General features: G+C 42.7%; 1 protein-coding gene across 1 annotated transcript in view; it reads right to left on the reverse strand.

Annotated features, from left to right (window-relative positions):
- LOC147367369 (tumor necrosis factor receptor superfamily member 10B-like) overlaps window positions 1-16877 on the reverse strand; it is a 44867-nt gene extending 27990 nt beyond the window's left edge. Inside the window, exon 1 of the mRNA XM_086416379.1 lies at window positions 16496-16877. Within this exon, the coding sequence (XP_086272505.1) occupies window positions 16496-16666 (171 nt within the window). The 5' untranslated portion in view covers window positions 16667-16877. The remainder of the gene's footprint in view (window positions 1-16495) is intronic.
- Window positions 16878-21127: the final 4250 nt, after the last annotated feature.

Below are 21127 nucleotides of genomic sequence, written 5' to 3' on the forward strand. Positions count from 1 at the left end.
GTTTCCCTGTCTAGAAGAAGAGATAAACCAGGGACTCCGCTTTCTTTAGGAAATGCACATGCAGAGGCTATCTGTCCTGTGTTCTTTTGTCCTATCGTCAAGCTCACCGATCCTTTCTTCTACCGGTCAATTGCACAGTTAAACACGTGTAGTGTGGATTTTTCACTTCAGCTGTTTGACTTTTCAGCCCTACAATTTTGTGTTGATTCCTTTTGATAGTTTCTATTTTTACAGACCATTCCCTGCAGTAATCCTCACTTCTTAAGTATCTGCTCCAGCTTTGATAACTGTATGCAGCTGAGTAGCCATCACCCAGTCAAGACACAGAACACTCCCAGCACCCCACACAGTCTCTTCTGCCCCAGTAGTCCTTTCCCACCCACCCCATCAGGACAGGCACTCCATCCCAGGATATATGGGACTCAAATGAGGAATATATATGAGGGCACTTAGGAAAACAGAAGAATAGTTATTCCACAAGTGCGGAGACGCTTTGCACCATTATCAGTAGTCTAAATAAGGAAATGAAAGCATGCGATAGTCTCCAGGGAAGGTGAAAAGATAAAATTAAGTACCAATTTTGACTTTTTGAAACCATCTCAAAACAGGAGGCTGCATCCACAATGACAAGAATTTCTACATGAAACTAGGATGCAACCTCATTCTTTTCTTAAAACTTAATTTAGGACTTCCCTGGGAGCACAAAGGATAAGAATCTGCCTGCCAATGCAGGGGACACAGGTTCCATCTCTGGTGCAGGAAGATCTCACATGCTGTGGAACGACTAAGCCCACGCACCACAACTACTGAGCCAGAGCTCTAGAGCCCTTGAACTGCAACTAATGAGCCCAAGGGCTGGAACTACTGAGGCCGCGTACCTGGCGCCCACGCTCCGTAACAAGAGAAGCCGCTGCATGAGAAACCTGGGCACTGCACTGAAGAGCAGCCCCTGCTCACTGCAACTAGAACAAGCCCGCGTGCAGCAATGAAGACCTACCGCAGCCAAAAATATAAATAAATAAATGGATCATATGAAATTTTTTTTTCACAGTTAGGAAAAGTAAAACAAAGAAAGACCCACAACATCAGATCAAAGCTACTGAATTCCAGGAACCAAAGCTGGACGCACCTGTGCCCAAGTGTGTGTGCGAGGCTGGGTTACAGTAAAAATACACTTGTATATTTACAAGTACAAAATATGCTTGGTGGGTTGACCCAGATTCTACTCTTCTAGAAAGTCACCTACTAACGTCATCAGAAAACATATATGGTTTTATTTTCAAATATATTCAATGTAATAATTTTGAAAAAATCAGAAATTTTTAGTTTTAGGAGGCTTATTACTAAATATTATAATAACCACACAGTGGCATACATGCAGCCTTTATTCAATCATTCAACAACCATAGGAGCACCCGCTCTGTGCTGCCTGCTTTAGGTTTCAGGAATATATTGACAGCTAGTGAAAACAAGACAGGTAATAAGTAACATAACATCTCTTAGAGCAGCCAGTCTACCACAGCTGGCTCCCTTCCCCTCCATGAACCTGATCTCCCTCCTTCGCCACTTCCTCTTGGGGCAGAAGGTGGGACCAGAGCGGCCTTTTCCTGTTTCTACTGCAGTCCTGGGCAAGCAGAAGGGCCAGGGCCCCACAAGATCCATCACACGTTCATCAGCACGGACTCTGTTGTTTTTCTAGCTTTAGTTTCATTACTTTCTGTTCTAATCTGTACTATTTCCTTCCTCTCTTTGCTTTACCTTTAGTATGTTCTTCATTTTCTAGTGTGTCACTGAATAGTATTAGGTTATTGATTTGAGATTTTTCTTCTTCCTTAATGCAGTCATTTATAGGCATAAATTTCTTTCTAAGTTTTCAGCTGCTTTAGCTATATCCCATAAGTTTTGGTATACGGTATCTTCAGTTTCATTCATCTCAAAATATTTAACAATTTCTTTTTTGATATCTTCTTTGACTAATTGGTTATTTGAAAGTGTCTTGTTTAAATTTTATCATAGCTGTGAAGTTCCCCAATCCCTTCCTGTTTGTGATTTCTAATTTCATTCCATTGTGGTGGGAGGGTATGTGTTCTATTATGGCTCTCCTTTTAAATATATTGATATTTGTTTTATGAGCTAGTATATGGTTTATTTGGAGAAGGCAATGGCACCCCACTCCAGTACTCTTGCCTGGAAAATCCCATGGATGGAGGAGCCTGGTAGGCTGCAGTCCATGGGGTCGCTAAGAGTCGGACAGGACTGAGCAACTTCACTTTCACTTTTCACTTTCATACATTGGAGAAGGAAATGGCAACCCACTCCAGTGTTCTTGCCTGGAGAATCCAGGGACAGGGGAGCCTGGTGGGCTGCCGTCTATGGGGTCGCACAGAGTCGGACATAACTGAAGTGACTTAGCAGCAGCATAAGGTTTATTCTGGAGAATGTTCCATGCACACTTGAGAAGAATGTATTTTGTTCTTGACTGGAGTATTCAATAGATGTCTGTTGATCTAATTGTTTTATAATGTTCATGTCTACCATTTTCGCGTTGATCTTCTTTCGGTTCATTATGAATCCTTACAGATTAAGGAAGTTACATTTCTAAGTGTGATTTGTGTTCTGAGTACTTTTTTTCTAGTTTGTTTTTATCTTTGTTATGATTCCTTCCCTTTGGCTTTCTTAATTTTTATATATCCTTTAGGCAAGTTTTATAATTTGTTGTCATACTGAAGAAGTTCTTCCCCTCTCCAAAGTGGTAAGAAATTTTTTCTCATATTTTTGCAGTACTCTTCTGGTTTCATATATTACAATTAATTGATTGATCCACCTATTTTTAATTATCCAATAAGAAGAGCATAAGGAAGAAACATCATTCTTTTTCAGAAGTCATCCTAGTTGCTGTATCATCATCATTGAAGAGTTAGTTTTTTATCATTAATAGGAAGTGTCATCATCATAACACATTATTAAGGAAAGGTTTTAAAGGTTGGGTTTTTTTAAGAGCATCTTTCACTATTAATAAATATGAATTAGATGAGAGAGACAGATCCTGCAAGGAAGACTGAGGTCACTGAAGGAGGAAAGCCCAGGAGGTGAAGGTCAAGCCTAGGGACATGGGGTCCCGGGTTGTGACAGCTCTTCCAAGTCTTCAGCTCAGTTCCAGATCACAGAACCCCCTTCCTTTGGGTCACTGTGACTCTCTAGAGGTCGGACCATTTTTCCTCTTGTTTTCCCACCAGGGCCCAATGGCATGGGCTTTGTTTGAAGGCTCTTCCCTCATCACTGTATTTGTTCTGTGCCTCTTTGTGTCTCTTAAGGACTACGAGCTCGTTGAGAACAGGAATTAGGACTTCCTTCTCTAAGTTCTAGAGGCCCAGGTGGTGCTGTTCAATAGAGTAATCACCAGGTCCTTATGGGAATGGAGCACTTCAAACAGCTTCTCTGAATCAAGATGTGTTGCAAGTGAAAAATACGTTCTGAATTTCAAAGACAATATTTAAGAAAAAAAAGTCCAGCAGTATTTTATATTGATTGTTGTTGTTTAGTCACTAAGTCATGTCCAACTGTTTGCGACCCCATGGACTGTAGCCTGCCAGGATCCTCTATCCATGGGATTCTCCAGGCAAGAATACTGGAGTGGGTAGCCACTGCCTTCTCCAGGGGATCAGGGGATCATTCCCTTCTCAGGGGATTTTCCCCACCCAGGGGTGAAACCTGGGTCTCCCGTGTGGCAGACAGACTCTTTACCATCTGAGCCACCAGGGAAACTCCTGAGCTTCCCTGTACCCCATTTTCTCCCCTCTTCCTATAGAGCCCCAACCGCCCCCAGGCTTTCCCATGCTGGTGGGGTCTTCTGAGGCTGCAGAGCCCCTCCTCATCCGACTGTGTGGCCCCACACTGCCCCTTGCCCTGTCCATCCCCACACCTCTTCAACACATTTCCCCTTAGGCCAAGCTAGCTTCTCCACTGGGCACAGCAGGCTGCAGGTTAGGGTCCATGATCCCATCAGTGGCCCATGAAAAATTTTTCAGTATATATGTAGAATCTAGAGAAATGGTACAGATGAACCTATTGCAGGGCAGGAGGAGAGACACAGATGTAGAGGACACACATCTGGACATGGGACGGGGGCGGAGGTGGGGGAGGGAGGGATGGGATGAACTGAGAGATTGGGATTGACATATACACACCGCCACGTGTAAAATAAATAACTAGTGCGAACCTGCTGTATAGCACAGGGAATTCAGCTTCATTCTCTGTGATGACCTGGAGGATTGAGGATGTCTAAGAGGGAGGGCTATGTGTATACATATAGCTGATTCATTTCATTGTACAGCAGAAAATAATACAATATTGTAAAGCAATTACACTCCAATTTTTTAAAAAATCTTGAAATCATACAAAACTATTTGCATAGAGTTCAATCTCAGTTATATTCATCTTTATACCTATTGAGTCCGAAATGTAATCTTTAATTATTTTTGTAAGCAAGAAGGGGCCTAGAAAGCCCAAAGGTGCTGACAGCAGACAGAGTCATAATGAGGCCATGAGTGTGCTCCTTCAAGGTTCCCATAAAACCCTGAGCCAACTTGACTGGCCTCACACCCAGCCCTGTTCCCCAGTAGCACCTGAATCTTTCCTATTTGGGGACTTGAAGGTCAATAGTAATTCGCTGTCCTCTGACACTCCAGTGTTGGCTGAGTTTGGTAGGAAGAGTCAACAGGTGGAGGACGAGAGGGCCTCGTATTTAAAGCTTGACTAAAGGATGAAGCTCAGCTTGTGCCCACACCCTTGTGACCCTTGACCTAGATGAGGCCTCCCCTCACAGGACTCCCCCTGCAGCCCATGGAGGCCAGGGTGGGCCTTGCAGAGGCCCTGCAAGGACAGCTCTGAACACTCAGCAGGAGCCTGGGGGCTGCAGGGCACAAGCCTGGATCCTTTTCCCACCCAATGAGGGGGACTGAGGGGATCCTGACCTGCAGACAGCAGAAGCCTGTCCCCTCTCCACTGTCTTGTCAGGAGACCTGGGACAGGAGCTTGCCCCTTCCTCCTCCTCATCCAGCCAGCTGTCCCTGTTGGGTCCCCTACATCATCCCTGTGTCTGTACCCAGGTGCCCTGAGAGGAAGCTCGTGGCCATGGCTTGTACCCCCTGGAGCAAAGTCAAGTGTGTGGACCAAGAATCAGGTACCCTGCCCCATGAGGAGACTCCCTCTCCCTCCTCAAGCAGTTCACACACACATACACACACTCACACACACTTTTACAAATAAGCATTATACTTAGTGCAAACAAACAAAAAATCAGATCACAGGATCAAACGTTAAGGAACTATCCTCAGGTTTTAAAAGACATTGATCTTTTGTGTATTAACTATAGGTTTTGTTTTGTGAAGCCCAAGAATACTGAACTCTTGCCTGGAAAATCCCATGGACGGAGGAGCCTGGTGGGCTGCAGTCCAGGGGGTCGCTAAGAGTCGGACACAACTGAGAGACTTCACTTTCACTTTTCATTTTCATGCACTGGAGAAGGAAATGGCAACCCACTCCAGTGTTCTTGCCTGGAGAATCCCAGGGACGGGGGAGCCTGGTGGGCTGCCGTCTCTGGGGTCGCAGAGAGTCGGACACGACTGAAGTGACTTAGCAGCAGCAGCAGCAACAGCAGCCAGAATACTGAAGTAGGTAGCCTATCCATTCTCCAGGGGAACCTCCCAACCCAGGAATTGAATCAGACTCTCCTGCACTGCAGGGGAGTCTTTACCAGCTGAGCTACCCAGGAAGCCCTACATATGGCAACTTATATCTATAACAGTCTATTTTAAGTTGATAACAAGTGTGATCCCATTCTAAAGCTCATCATTTTTAGTCTCCTACCCCCAACATTGTACATTTTTGATGTCACTTTTCACATCTTTTCATCTTGAATATCCCTTTGTTAATTATTGTAATCATAGTTATTTTTACTGCTTTTGTCTTTAAGCTTCATATTAGCTTTATAGGTAATCAAACCAGTACTGTTACTAAATATTTACCTTCCAGTGAGATTTATTCTTTCATATCTGTTCTTGTTATTATTTGATGGCTTTTATTTTCAGCTTAAAAAAATTTTTTTTAGCATCTGTTTTAAGGCCAGTTTAGTGATTAACTCCTTTAGCTTTTGTTTGTCTCACCATAACCATAATGTGCTCAGTCATGTCCGACTTTTTGGAGCCCACCAGGCTCCTCTGCCCATGGAATTTTCCAGGCAAGAATACTGGAGTGAGTTGCCATGTCCTCCTCCAGAGGATCTTCCCCACCCAGGGATGGAACCTGCATCTCCTGAGTCTCCTGAATTGGCAGGTGAGTTCTTTAGCACTAGCGCCACCTGTCTGGAAAACTGTTTTGTTTATGAAGAATCACTTTGCTATGAAGAGTATTACTAGTTAGACGTTTTTTTCCTTTTAGCATTTTGAATATATTGTGCCACTCCCTTCTGACTTGCAATTTTTGTGCTGAAAAGTCTGTTGATAGCCTTATGGGGGTTCCCTTGTAGGTAACAAGTTGTTTTTCTCTTGCTGTTTTTAATATTCTCTCCATTATCTTTAACTTTTGACATTTTAATTATAATGTGTCTTAGTAAGGATCTCTTTAAGGCAGCAGCAGCAGCAGCAGCAGCAGCAGTAAGGATCTCTTTAAGGTCCTTATTTGGAACTTTCTGAGCTTCCTATATCTAGGTGTCTGATTCCTTCCCCACATTAGGTAAGTTTTCAGCCATTATTTAATCACATAAGTTTTCTGCCCCTTTCTAGTTCTCTTTTGGAGCCCTATAATGCAGTATTGCCCTATAATATCCTTTAATGTTGTCCCATAAGGTCCTGAAGCTATCTTCACTGTATTTCATTCTTTTTCCTCTCTGATGTTCTGATTGGGTGAGTTCCACTGCCTTGTCTTTTTTAAAACATTTTTTAAAATATATATTTGCCTATTTATTTGGTTGCATCAGGTCTTAGTTTTGTCACACGGGATCTTTTGTTGCAGTGCATGGACTCTCAAGTTGTGGTGTGTGAGGTCAGCAGTTGCAGCATGAGCTTAGTTGCACCGTGGCATATGGGACCTTAGTTCCCTGACTGGGGATTGAACCTACATCCTCTGCATTGCTTTCTGGTAGCTCAGCTGGTAAAGAATCCACTTGCAGTGCAGGGAACCACAGTTCAATTCCTGGGTCGGGAAGATCTGCTAGAGAAGGGATAGGCTACCCACTCCAGTAATCTTGGGCTTTTCTGATGGCTCAGCTGGTAAAGGATCCACCTGCAATGTGGGAGACCTGGGTTTGATCCTTGGGTTAAGAGGATCCCCTGGAGAAGGGAACGGCTACCCATTCCAGCATTCTGGCCTGGAGAATTTCATGGACTGTATAGTCCAGTTCAGTTCAGTCACTCAGTCCTGTCCAACTCTTTGCGAACCCATGAATTGCAGCACGCCAGGCCTCCCTATCCATCACCAACTCCCGGAGTTCACTCAAACTCACGTCCATCCTGTCAGTGATGCCATTCAGACATCTCATCCTCTGTCGTCCCCTTCTCCTCCTGCCCCCCATGCCTCCCAGCATCAGAGTCTTTTCCATTGAGTCAACTCTTCACATGAGGTGGCCAAAGTATTGGAGATTCAGCTTTAGCATCAGTCCTTCCAAAGAACACCCAGGACTGATCTCCTTTAGAATGGACTGGTTGGATCTCCTTGCAGCCCAAGGGACTTTCAAGAGTCTTCTCCAACACCACAGTTCAAAAGCATCAATTCTTCGGTGCTCAGCTTTCTTCACAGTCCAACTCTCACATCCATACATGACCACTGGAAAAACCATAGCCTTGACTAGACGGACCTTTGTTGGCAAAGTAATGTCTCTGCTTTTGAATATGCTATCTAGATTGGTCATAACTTTCCTTCCAAGGAGTAAGCATCTTTTAATTTCACGGCTGCAATCACCATCTGCAGTGATTTTGGAGCCCCCAAAATAAAGTCTGACACTGCTTCCCCATCTATTTCCCATGAAGTGATGGGACCAGATGCCATGATCTTATTTTTCTGAATGTTGAGCTTTAAGCCAACTTTTTCACTCTCCTCTTTCACTTTCATCAAGAGGCTTCTTAGCTCGTCTTCACTTTCTGCCATAAGGGTGGTGTCATCTGCATATCTGAGGTTATTGATATTTCTCCCGGCAATCTTGATTCCAGCTTGTGCTTCTTCCAGTCCAACGTTTCTCATGATGTACTCTGCATAGAAGTTAAATAAGCAGGGTGACAATACACAGCCTTGACATACTCCTTTTCCTGTTTGGAACCAGTCTGTTGTTCCATGTCCAGTTCTAACTGTTGCTTCCTGACCTGCATACAGGTTTCTCAAGAGGCAGGTCAGGTGGTCTGGTATTCCCATCTCTTTCAGAGTTTTCCACAGTTTATTGTGATCCACACAGTCCATGGGGTCGAAAATAGTCCGACACGACTGAGCGACTTTCACTTTCACTTTCCCCTGCATTGTAAGCTGGAGTCTTAACCACGGACCACCAGGGAAGTTTCCACTGCTTTGTCTTTGAGATGACTGATCCTTTCTTTACTTTACCTAGTCTGCTGCTGAACCCTTCTATTGTTTGTCAGTTCAGTTATTGTATGTTTCAGCTCTGTGGCTTCTATTTGACAGTTTCTTATATTTTCCATCTCTTTGTTGAAGTTCTCACTGTATTCATCCATTCTTCTCCCCAGTTCAGCAAGCTTCTTTATGACCATTACTTTGAACCCTTTATCAACTAAATTATTTATCTCCATTTCATTAAGGCTTCTTTCTAAGGCTTTATCTATTTAGTCACTTGGAACAGGTTTCTCTGTTTCTTCATTTTGCTTGATTCTCTGTGTTTATTTCTAGACAGTAGATGAAACAACCACCTCTCTCCCAGTCTTGAAGGAGTGGCCTTGTGTAGGAAATGAATTTTTCATTCAGCCCTACCCCTGCTCTTAGTCATCTCTCAAACTCTTGGGATTGTTGAAGCAGCCTACTATATTTTTTAAGAGTTCCCAGTAGTTGAGCATGTGCCAAGACCTGTCCTATTGCAATGGAGCAGGACACTATGGTCCTTGCGCTCCCCCCACTACGTCCTCTGCCTGCCTCTTGTCTATGGAAAACTTCAGTCCAAGAATAAGTTTCATCAAAGAAGTGAGAAATGCAGAAACAAAGGAAAATAGTCAAAGGAGACCAAATTATAATAATGTAGTCATTAAACTTAGTCAAGGATCTTTAGTTCTTTCTCAAGGGCTATAGATAATATTCTGAGCCATATCCTGTGAGCTGTCTTTTTTTTTAAAATTAATTTAATTGGAGGCTAATTACAATACTGTAGTGGTTTTTGCCATACATTGACATGAATCAGCCATGGGTGTACATGTGTTCCTCATCCTGAACCCCCTCCCACCTCCTTCCCCATCCCATCTCTCAGGGTCATCACCGTGCACCAGCCCTGAGCACCCTGTCTCATGCATCAAACCTAGACTGGCGATCTAGTTAACTATGATAATATACATATTTCAATGCTATTGTCTCAAATCATCCCACCCTCATCTTCTCCCACAGAGTCCAAAAGTCTGTTCTTTATATCTGTATCTCTTTTGCTGTCTCACATACAGGGTTATCATTACCATCTTTCTAAATTCCATATATATTTGTCTTAGTATACTGTATTGGTGTTTTTCTTTCTGACTTACTTCACTCTGTATAATAGGCTCCAGTTTCATCCACCTCATTAGAACTGATTCAAATGCACTCTTTTTAATAGCTGAGTAATATTCCATTGTGTATATGTACCACAGCTTTCTTATCCATTCATCTGCTGATGGACATCTAGGTTGCTTCCGTGACCTAGCTATTGTAAACAGTGCTGCGATGAACATTCGAGTACACATGTCTCTTTCAATTCTGGTTTCCTTGGTGTGTATGCCCAGCGGTGGGATTGCTGGGTCGTATGGCAGTTCGACTTCCAGTTTTTAAAGGAATCTCCACCCTGTTCTCCATAGTGGCTGTACTAGTTTGCATTCCCACCAACAGTGTAAGAGGGTTCCCTTTTCTCCACACCCTCTCCAGCATTTATTGTATGTGGACTTTTTGATAGCAGCCATTCTGACCGGTGTGAGATGGTACCTCATTGTGGTTTTGATTTGCATTTCTCTGATAATGAGTGATGTTGAGCATCTTCATGGTGAGCTGTCTTATAGATACTGAAACCCCAAGTGGAGAAGTTAACTACATGATGACCAGACTGTACCCAGGATATGAGGTGCCACAATTCCAAGAACTGGCCTCAGAGAAATGGAAACAAATGGACCCTGGAACTGTACCTAAAACAATCAAGATGATGCTGGTCAGACCACCGATGACCAATTTAAAGATGACTATCAGAGCTGACTCTGCTGTTTCTATATGTGGTTCCCTCCTCACTTCTGTCTATAAAAGCTCTTGCCCACAGGTTGCCGGTGGGGGCGGGGAGTCGGCCTTCGGATAGATGTTCACCACTCTCGACCCACAGTTGTCAGCATCTGAAATAAAGCAAACTTTCCTTACCACCAACCTGGCCTACTTATTGGCTTTTGGGCAGAGAGCAGCCAGACCCACACACACACTTTCAGTAACACTATCCCAAAGGGGAAGATTTCAGTGCCTAGATTCAGGTTGACTGGAAGTCAGCCACATACACACACAAAGAAATTTACAGGCCAATATTCTTGATGAACACAGATGCAAAAGTCATCAACAAAATTTTAGAAAGCTGAATTCAACACTACATTAAAAGGACCATACAACATAATCAGTGGGATCTATTCTAAGGATGCAAACTGTGATTCGAAATTTACAAATTAAAAAAAAACAACACAAATTAGTCAATGTGATATACCACATTAATAAAATGAGGAACAAAAGTCATATGATCATCTCAATGGGTACAAAAAAAGCATTTGACAAATTCAATATTGATTTATGATAAAACTCTCAACATAGCAGACATAGAGGAAATACACCTCAACATATAAAACCCTGTGTGACAAGGCCACAGCAAACACCACATTCCATAGTGAAAAGCTGAAATTATCTCCTCTAAGATCAGGAACAAGATACAGACACTCACTTTTGTCATCTTTATTTAACATAGTATTGGAAGTCCCAGCCAGAGCGATTAGGTAAGAAAAAGAAATAAAAAGCATCCAACTTGGAAAGGAGGAAGTAAAAGTGTCCCATTTTGCAGGCAACATGATATTATGTATAGAAAATGCTAAACACTCCATTTAAAAAAACCTCTTAAGACTAATAAATGAAGCCAGTATAGTTACAGGATATAAAAATCAATATGAAAACATATGGTGCATTTCTTTACATGAATAATAAACCAGCAGAACGAGAAATAAGGAAACAATCTAATTTACAATGGCATCAATAGAATAAAATTCCTATGAATAAGTTGAATAAATTTAGCCAAGGAGGTCAAAGACTTGTACATTGAAAACTGCACAAATAAATGGAAAAACAGTCCATGCTTATGGATTTGAATAATCAATATTTTTAAATGTCCATATACCCATAGAAATCTATAGATTCGATGCAATTTTTATCAAAATTTCAATGGCACTTTTCACAGAAATAGGACAAATAATTAAAATTTTTACAGAACCACAAAAGACTCCAAAGAGCCAAAGTAATTTTTTAAGAAAGATAAGGAAGGCTGGTGGCATCTTGCTTCCTGATTTCAAGCTATGCAAGTGAAAGTGTTAGTCGCTCAGTTGTGACCGACTTTTCGACCCCATGGACTATAGCCAGTCAGGCTCCTCTGTCCATGGAATTTTCCAGGCAAGAATAATGGAGTGGGTACCCATTCCCTTCTCCAAGGGATGTTCCCAACCCAGGGATCAAATCTGGGTCTCCCCCACTGCAGGCAGATTCTTTACCATCTGAGTCACCAGGGAAGCCCTGTATTGCAAAGGGAGAGTCTTAAGCACTGGACCACCAGGGGAGTCCCTTAATGAAGGATTTTTGCATGTATATTTATAATAGATGTTGATCAGTATTTTTTTTTTTTGGTAATGTCATTGTAAGTTTTGGATACCAGGGTTGTGCTGGCTTTATAAAACAGTGAAGAACTGTTGCCTGTTCATATTTTCTGAAAGAATTTGTATAAGACTGATATTATTTTTTCTATGAATATTTATAGAATTCCTCAATGAAACTACATGGGCCTGCAGTTTTCATTGCTGTAAGATTTTAAGTGATGAATTCTAATCCATAAAAGATATAGGATTAATCAGATTTTCTTTTCAACTTGTATCTGTTTTACTAAGTAATATTTTCAAGGAATTTGTCCATTTTATCCAAGTTGTCAAATTTATCTGCATTAAATTATTCCTAAGTTCCCCTTATTGTCCTTCCTAGGCTGCAGAATTTGTTATAATATCTTATCATTAATTGTTGATATTGGTATTTTTTGTTTTTTTGGCCTTTTTTCTTTTAAAATTTGGTTTGTTAATTTCATTAATCATTTCAGAGAATCAACACTTGGTTTGTCAATTCCTTTCATTATTTGTATTCTATTTCATTGATTTCTACTCATATTATTATTTTCTCCCTATTCTTTTGAGTTCAATTTGCACTTATTTTACAGTGATTTAAAAATGTGAATCTTCAGGTCACTTTTTTTTCTTTAATTAAAAAAAATTTTACTCCCCATTTCTCCCAACCCCCTATTCTTTTAATAGAACATCTTTAATTGGAAGAGCTTCCCAGGTGGCACCAGTGGTAAAGAACCCACCTGCCAATGCAAGAGACTTAAAGAGATGTGGGTTCAGTCCCTGGGTCGGGAAGATTCCCTGGGGGAGGGCACAACAATCCACTCCATTCTTGCCTGGAGAATCCCTTGGATAGAGGAGCACGGCGAGCTACAGTCCATAGAGTTACAAAGGGTAGGACACGACTGAAGTGACTTAGCATGCACTCACACTTTAATTAGGAGAAGGTGATGGCACCCCATTCCAGTACTCTTGCCTGGAGAATCCTATGGACAGAGGAACCTGGTAGGCTGCAGTCCATGGGGTCACTAAGAGTGACTGAGCGACTTCACTTTCACTTTTCACTTTCATGCATTGGAGAAGGAAGTGGCAACCCACTCCAGTGTTCTTGCCTGGAGAATCCCAGGGATGCGGGAGCCTGGTGGGCTGCCTGCTATGGAGTCGCACAGAGTCGGACATGACTGAAGTGACTTAGCAGCAGCAGCCGTAGTACACTTTAATTGAAAACTGCAGTTTAAGCACTGTGTTAGCAGCTTTTCACAAGTTTCCATTTAGTATATATTCATTACTATTTGTTTTGAAATTCAAAAAAAAATTCTTTTGATTTCATCTAAGAACCATAATGATTTGAAGGATGTTGCTTAATATTCAACTCCAAAATTTTGGAGTCTTTTTCTAGAGATCATTCTTGACTGGCATTGTAATTTCATTAAAGTCAGAGAACAGAGTTTATATTATTTCATTGCTTTTAAACTTATTTAGACTTTTTAAATTGTCTAGAATGTGGTCTATCTTAGTGGAAGTACCACATTCACCAAAAAAGAATGAGTCTTCATTAGATGTTGCAAGCATGCTCTCTGAATGTCAATTAAATCAAGATGGTTGATTTTTCTTTTTTTTTCTAATTTGGTCTCTCTGTGCAGCTTCGAGGATGTTAGTTCCTCAACCAGTGAACCTGTTGTGCCCTCCATAAGACAGCAGAGTCCTAACCACTGAACAGTCAGGGGAATTCCCATTATGGTTGACAGCGTTACTTCTGTTGTTGTTTAGTGGCTAAGTTGTGAGAGACTCTGCAACCCCATGGACTATAGCCTGCCAGGCTCCTCTATGGGATATTCCAGCAAGCATGCTGGAGTGGGTTGCCATTTCCTCCTCCAGGGGAGCTTCCCCAGCCTAGGGATCTAACCTGTGTCTCCTGCATTGGCAGACAGATTCTTTACCGCTGAACCACTGGGGAAGCCCGATAATGTTACTACCCTTTTTCATTTTCATTAAAGGGTGATATGATAGTCCTTTGATTTCATCAATTTTTGCTTTATGTATTTTTAAAGCTCTTTTATTAGGCACAATATATTTATGGTTAAGATGTCTTCCTGATGAATTGATACTTTTAACACTACAAATGTACGTTTAAAAAATCTTTGGTAACATCAGATGAAAACTTGAAATAATCTTCTATGGACCTGGGCAATCCTTCAGCATTGACATTCAGTTATCTCTATTCTGTCCCCAGCTTGCTGGTCACATTTCCCACCACCCAGATCAATACCCCCATGCCCCTCAGAGCAGGACAGAACACTAACATTAGTGCAGGCATCTTAGAACCCACACCACCCACGCATTCAGGGGGAGTCCTGTCTGCAGCCTGCTGAGTAGCCCTGCGCAGGGGCTGTGGGGCACCGGGGACAAGGCGAGGTCCTTCCTTTCCTCAGGGCAGTTCTGGCCACAGGAACCTGAGGCACAGACAGCGATTCCTGTAAAGTCACCAAGGTGAAAAGAGCCTGGAAGGGCTGCAAGGCAGATGGGACAAGACTCCCAGTGGCAGGGAACAGGTGTGGACATGGAGGGAAAAGTCCCACAGTGCCAGGATCACAGACAAGAAGGAAGTCAAAGTAATGGGAGTGGGGGTTGGGGCTGGGATGGACGAGGAGGAGGCTTCCTGGTGTGTAATCTCCATTGCAGGCTGTTTGAGAGACAACCACTGGGGTGCACCGGGTGCGGTGGAGATGTGAAACTTTGCCACTCACAGACTTGTGGTGTGTGTGTGGAGGGTGGGTTGGGAGTGTGAGAGAGAGAGAGAGACAGGAGGGAGACAGGAGGGCTGCGGTGGAGCAGCAGCATGGGACAAAAGAGAGGGAATCCAGGAAACTTTCCTGGGGGTCCAGTGGTTAGGATGCTGCACTTTCACTGCAGGGGTCAAGGTTGGATCCTAGGTTGGGAACTAAGATTCCTGCAGCCTTTGAGCCTTGGGCAATTAAAAGAAAGAAAGCAAGTGAGAAGGGACGATGGGTTGTGGAAGTGTCTTCAGTTCGGCTCAGCAATTTGTCCACTCTGCTACCAAGCTGGTGAAGTTAGAGATGAGTCCGGACTGGGGATTTCCTTTCGTGCTTCTTACCACTTACTTCCCGCAAGTGATGCAATACTGTTAGCTGGGTTTGCAGAGTCTAGTTGGACCTTGCTGTGTGCCCAGGTTACTTCCTGGAGCTGATGTAACTGTTTTAGGGTCTAGTTTGATTTTTACTCTCCCTTGATAGGTCACCCAAAACAACATTACTCTTTCCTCCCTGGGGACAAATGGGCCCTAAAAGCTGCACCGTTTCTTTTTTTTTTTTTGAACAAAGATTCTTTAAATTCTATACTGCTTTACAATTTTCAAGCGATTCACACACAGGATTTCATATAATCTCACAATAACTGTTCTTTTCCCCTCATCCCTATCTTGCCCCTCACTGCTTCCCTCTCCTCACTGGTAACCACCAGGTTGTTCTCTGTATCCCTGAGTCTGCTTCTTTTTTGTGTGTTACTCACTAGTTTGTCATAATTTTTATATTGCACGTGGAAGTAACGTGGAAGTAACATCATACAGGGTTTCTCTTTTACTCTAAACCCCATCAGCTGTGACGAAGCCATAGTGTCAGACTCGTTCTCAAGGTCTTCCTGAGCTCTGAGACCTATTTCTTCTAAGATTTGTGTGGCTGTGGGTAGTTGTTTTTACAAGTAAAAACACAGCTAGGTTAACAGTAGACCCTTCCGCCTGGAGTTCAGGGCAGCCATTAAATAGTTTTTTCAGAATGCATGCCACACCTGTTTCAGACTCAAAACAGAAATCAAAATAACATCTTCAGACCCTTTCCTCCTAAACTAGACAGAGCCCCTGAGGCTAGCCGCCTGATTACTGGGGATTTACCCTGTAACCCCTGTGGGTTGCTGCAGAAGAAAGTAGAAGGAATTTGCAAAATGACCAACAGCAGCCGAGAAGGGGTGCTGAATGCAAGGGAGGGTGGGAAAGCTACTTTTCTGTAAAAATCGAGGGGAAGAATAGATGCGATGAGCATATTCTAGAATCTCAACATAAAAGGGGAGGGGAGAGGGAAAGGAAGAAGGGAGACAGGAGGGAGGAGCGGGGAAGGAAGGGGAGCAGAGAGGCTTCCAAAGGAGTTTTCCATTCCTTTTCCTTTGGAATTTACTTCTGGGACAGCCAGACAAGCCTAGGACCGGGACGGAGAACACGGGCTCTTCTCCCTCTGGGCCCGGGTCTGTCCTGCCAGGCCCTGAACCTGCTCCTTCCCCCCATTCAGCCCACGGCAGATCTCGCTCGGACAGGCCCCGGCCGCAGCTGACCCGGGCAAGCACGCCGCCCGGTCTTTTCCCGCCGCCATTTACCGGCCACCAGGCGCGCCTTCCGGAATGGTACCCGCGGTGGTACTCACCCACAACACGACACCCATGACGAAGACGAGGTACCCGAACCGAAGTTTGGGGGCACCGGAGCGCCCTGCGCCGGCGCTGGAGGAGGCCGGTGCCCTCCGTCCGCGCTGCCCCTTGCGGTCGGGCAGCGTTCGCTGTCGAGGTCCCCGCAGGCTGATGGTAGGCACGGTCATGAGGAATCTTCACGGTCGTCCGTGGAACTTGGAAAGCCGGCCTCTGATGTCTAGACTTCGGAGCTCTTCTGTATACCTCCGCTCCTGCGCACTGTACTCAGGCTTTTGGAGAAAGCAGGCTGCTGTGGCCCCGCCTTGTCTTAGGATATTGCTCAATCAGTCCCGGAAAAGTAAGAATCTCCGTCCCCCTCTCCTGTCTCCCTCTCGAACGCGAGTTGAACGCAGCCTGCGTGCGTGCTCAGTCGCTCAGTCGTGTTCGACTCTTGGCTGACCCCATGGACTGCAGCCCACCAGCCTTCTCTGTCCATGGGCTTTCCTAGACAAAAATACTGGAGTAGGTTGCCATTTCCTCCTCCAGGGATCTTCCCGATCCAGGGATAGAACTCTCCTCTCCTGCATCTCTTGCATTGGCAGGCGGATTCTTTACCAGGGAGCCACTTGGGAAGTCCGATACATAAAGAGTTGGCATTAAAGGTTCTTCTTGAACCGGCTCCCTTCTCAGGGGCAACGACCCTCCTGAGCTACCTCTAGTCCTCTGACTACCGTCTTCTACTGGCTCTCAGCTTCTGCTCCTCCCAGGCTCATTGACAGTGTGGGTGCAGGGGAGGGGTATCACTGCCTCCAGAGTCACGTGGCAGCTCTGTGCCAGGGGAAAGTTGTTGAATCAGAGGTTTGCTCTTAGCATCTTAGTAGCCAGGTGCCTGACTGGAGCAGATACTCAGTGAATAGGTGGGTCGACAGAATGAAGGTCACAGAGACTGCCATCAGTGGGTCTGAATTCAGGTCACAAATAGGCTTCGGATCTCCTCCATCACTACCTGTGCGTTGCAGTAATGCCAGGGTCAACGTCTGACTTTCACACGCAGGACTTCATACTAACTCCTCTCGACCCTACTGCTGCTCTTGCAGTCAGGCAAGCTAGAGGAATCCACTCCATTCAGCCTTTCTTGGAGATTTTTCTTCCCTGTAGAGTCTTTAAAGCCTTTGGGAAACAGAACTGCTGGTGGCTAATTGGCATAGGAAACCAAACCGGCCAGGAGGAAGAGGTCCCCACGTGGGTCGGGCTCGTCCAGCTGTCCCGAAACATCCACGCTCTGCTGGACTTAGGTTGTGGGGAGTCCAGTATTGGGTGAGTGGCACAAGACTAGGTCCTACAAGGCTAGGGCGACTGTGGGCTGGGGACTGGGCAGGGGAGACACGAACGGGAGCCTCCAGCTCCACCCTTTTGTATCAGTTTTGTGAGGCCGGTGTGGTAGGAATTAAAATTCCTTTTTCCTCCATATGTTTATCCAGCGGTTCCAATATCATTTATTGAAAACACTTTCTTTTCCCATTGAATAATATTACTGCCTTTGTTGAAATTCAATTGACCGTCTATATGTTCCATTTCTGGACACTATATTGTGTTCCATGGATCTATTCATTTTCTCTCCTGTGCCAATACCACGTTGCCTTGATTGTGTGTGTGTGTGTGCTCAGTCCTGTTCCACTCTTAGCGACCCCATGGACTGGAGTCCGCCAGACTCCTCTGGCTGTGGAATTTCCCAGGCAAGAATACGGGACTGGGTTGCCATTTCCTCCTCTAGCAGATTTTCTGACACAGGGATGGAACCCCGTCTCCTGCTGCTCCTGCACTGGCAGGATTCTTCACCAGTAAGCCGCCTGGGAAGCCTGTTGCCTTGATTACCATAGCTTTATAGTGAGTGTTGAAATTAGGTAGTTTAAGTCCTCCAATTGTTCTCTTTTTCCTCTGAAATTGTTTGTGTTTCAATATAAGTTTTATATAAAATATTTAATTAAAAAAGTCCTGCTGGGATTTTAATAGATATTGCATTGAAAGTGATGATTGACAAGAATTGACATTTTAACAATATTGAGTCTTGCAATCAATGAGATGGTTTTATATTAGACCTTTCTTACTTAATCTTGACAACATTTGGTAAGCTTTCTGTGTACAGATTGTATACATCTTTTGTAAATGCATTCCCAAATGTTTTTGATGTTACTTTCAGTGCAATGGTTGAGATTATTGGTTTTTCTTTTCAGTCCATAGGTCCCAAAGAGTGGGACGTGACTGACTGAGCATGTTGTAGACAGCTTATAATTTCAGCTTGCTTTTTTCCAGTTGGAGAATCTCAGCCTTATATAGGACATGTTTGTTCTAGTTACATTCATTGTTGTAGCTTTATTCAGAATATATGATTTGCCACAATTTCTTCATTTTGCCTTTGTTTTTTTAAAAATATTTTCACTGGGTATAAATGAGTAATGAGTCAACAGGTTTCTTTCACCACTTTAATTCTTAGCTCCATTGTTTAAGTCAGGTCATTCATTGGTCTTTTGAATGCAAAAAAAAATTTTTTTATGCACAAAATTTTCTCTTTGTTACTATGATGTGCCCAGGTGGTGTTTTCTTTATATTTATCTTTCTTTGGGACTTTCTAAGCTTTCGAATTTGTAAATTGGTGTTTTATACTACATTTGAGAAAATTACAGCCATTTTTTTTCTCATTTGTTCAGTTATTTCTTTTCAGTCTTCAATTCCAAACATATTCCATGGTGTTGTCCCAAAGGTCACCAAGATTCTGTTCCCTGTTTTCTTTCAGTTTTTTTAACCTCTGCTCTTCAGATTGAATGCTCTTTAGATCTATCACATCTCTCTTCAAGTTCACTCATTATGTCTTCTGCAGTGTTCAAACTCTGTTAATAACATTCAAGTGAATTTTTAATTTCAGATAATGGGATTTTCAGTTCTAAAATTTCCTTTTGGTTCTTGTTTTATAGTTATCAGTTCTGTGCTGAGATATCCTAACTTCTGTTCATTTTAATAATTTTCTACAGACCAAACATATATTTTAAAGCTCCCCAAAAGAGATTCTATTATGAATTAGAGGTGAGAACCAGTAAAAAGATATAAACTTTACCCGGAAGGAAGAGATATGTAATGGGAAGTATCGATAGCAGAAAATGTTAAAATCCCTCTGTCCATGGGATTCTCCGAACAAACATACTGGAGTGGGTTGCCATTTCCTTCTGTAGGGGATCTTCCCAACCCAGGGACTGAACCTGGGTCTCCTGCATTGCAGGCAGATTCTTTACTGTCTGAACCACCAGGAAAGTCGACAGAGAAGGTATTATACTTTATTGACAAAGAAGTCTCAAGGGAAACCCAAAGACAACAGAGAATAGATAAACAAGCACAACAAGGGAATTTTAGTCTCTGACAGCAACCGCTACAGTAAACACCTTCTCCTAGCCAGACAAAAATAAAACCTCACCCTAAACACCTACTTAGCTCAGTTTCCTTTACCAGTTACATTATGTATAACTTTAAGCAGAAAATTATATGGCATACTAAAAGACCAAAACCAAAAACACTCATTGAGGTTTAAGAGATAGAGCCAGCACCAGAATGAGACACAGATGTGGTGGAGATGTTGGACTTATCACATCGGGAATTTAAAACAACTAGGAATAATATGCTAATGATTCTAATAGAAAAGTGGGCAACATGCAAGAACAGATAGGAAATGTAAGCAGGGGGATGGACACTTCAAGAAAAAAATTAAAAGGAAATTCTAGTAACAAAAAACCCCACAATGTAACAGAAATAAAGGATGCTTTTCCTGCCCTCATGAATAGAATCAGCTGAAGGGGAAGCATCAGTGAGCTTGAATCAATGTCAACAGAAACTTAGAAACCTAAGTACAAAGGGGAAAACAAAAGAATTAAAAGGGCAGAACAGAATATTCAAGAACTGTGGGACAATTGAAAAAAGAAGTAACATAAACACAAGGGGAATACCAGAGAGAAAAGGAAAAGAGAGGAAAAAGAAGTATTCGAGGAAATAATGACTTCAAATTTTCAAAAATAAATGATAGACACCAGACCACATATGTAGGAAACTAACAGAACAACAAGCAGGAAAAATATTTTAAAAAATTTATGCATAGGCATCTCATACCCAAGCTACAAAATACCAAAGGAAAAAAAAGAGAATCTTAAAAGAGAACTAACCTCGAGAGGGAAGGGATATGTGTATATACATAGATAGCTGATTCAAGATGTTGTACAGCAGACACCAACAACATTGTAAAGCAATTATACTCCAATTAAAAAAATTTTTTTAATTGTATGGTTTCAAGATTGATTGTGAATAAACTGAATTACAATTCTAAAAAAGAAGAATCCTGAAGGAAAAAGCGTTTTACCTGCAGAAGATGAAGAATAAAAATTGTAAAAAAAAAAAAGAAGAAGAAAGTGAGGTAAAATACTTAAAGTGTGAAAGGAAAGAAAATCCCACCAAACCAGGGTTCTTTATGGAAGAAAATTATTCTTCAGAAGTGAAAAGAGAAATAACAACTTTCTCAGACAAACAAAAATTGAGGAAACTTGGGCCTTGCAAGATATGCATTTAGGAAGGTTGTTTTTTTTTTTCCAGAAAGAAAGGAAATGATAGAA

The sequence above is a fragment of the Bos grunniens genome, chromosome 8, assembly GCF_055505025.1.
Source record: "Bos grunniens cultivar Pamir isolate PY7600 chromosome 8, Bosgru_T2T1.0, whole genome shotgun sequence".
Taxonomy (NCBI): domain Eukaryota; kingdom Metazoa; phylum Chordata; class Mammalia; order Artiodactyla; family Bovidae; genus Bos; species Bos grunniens.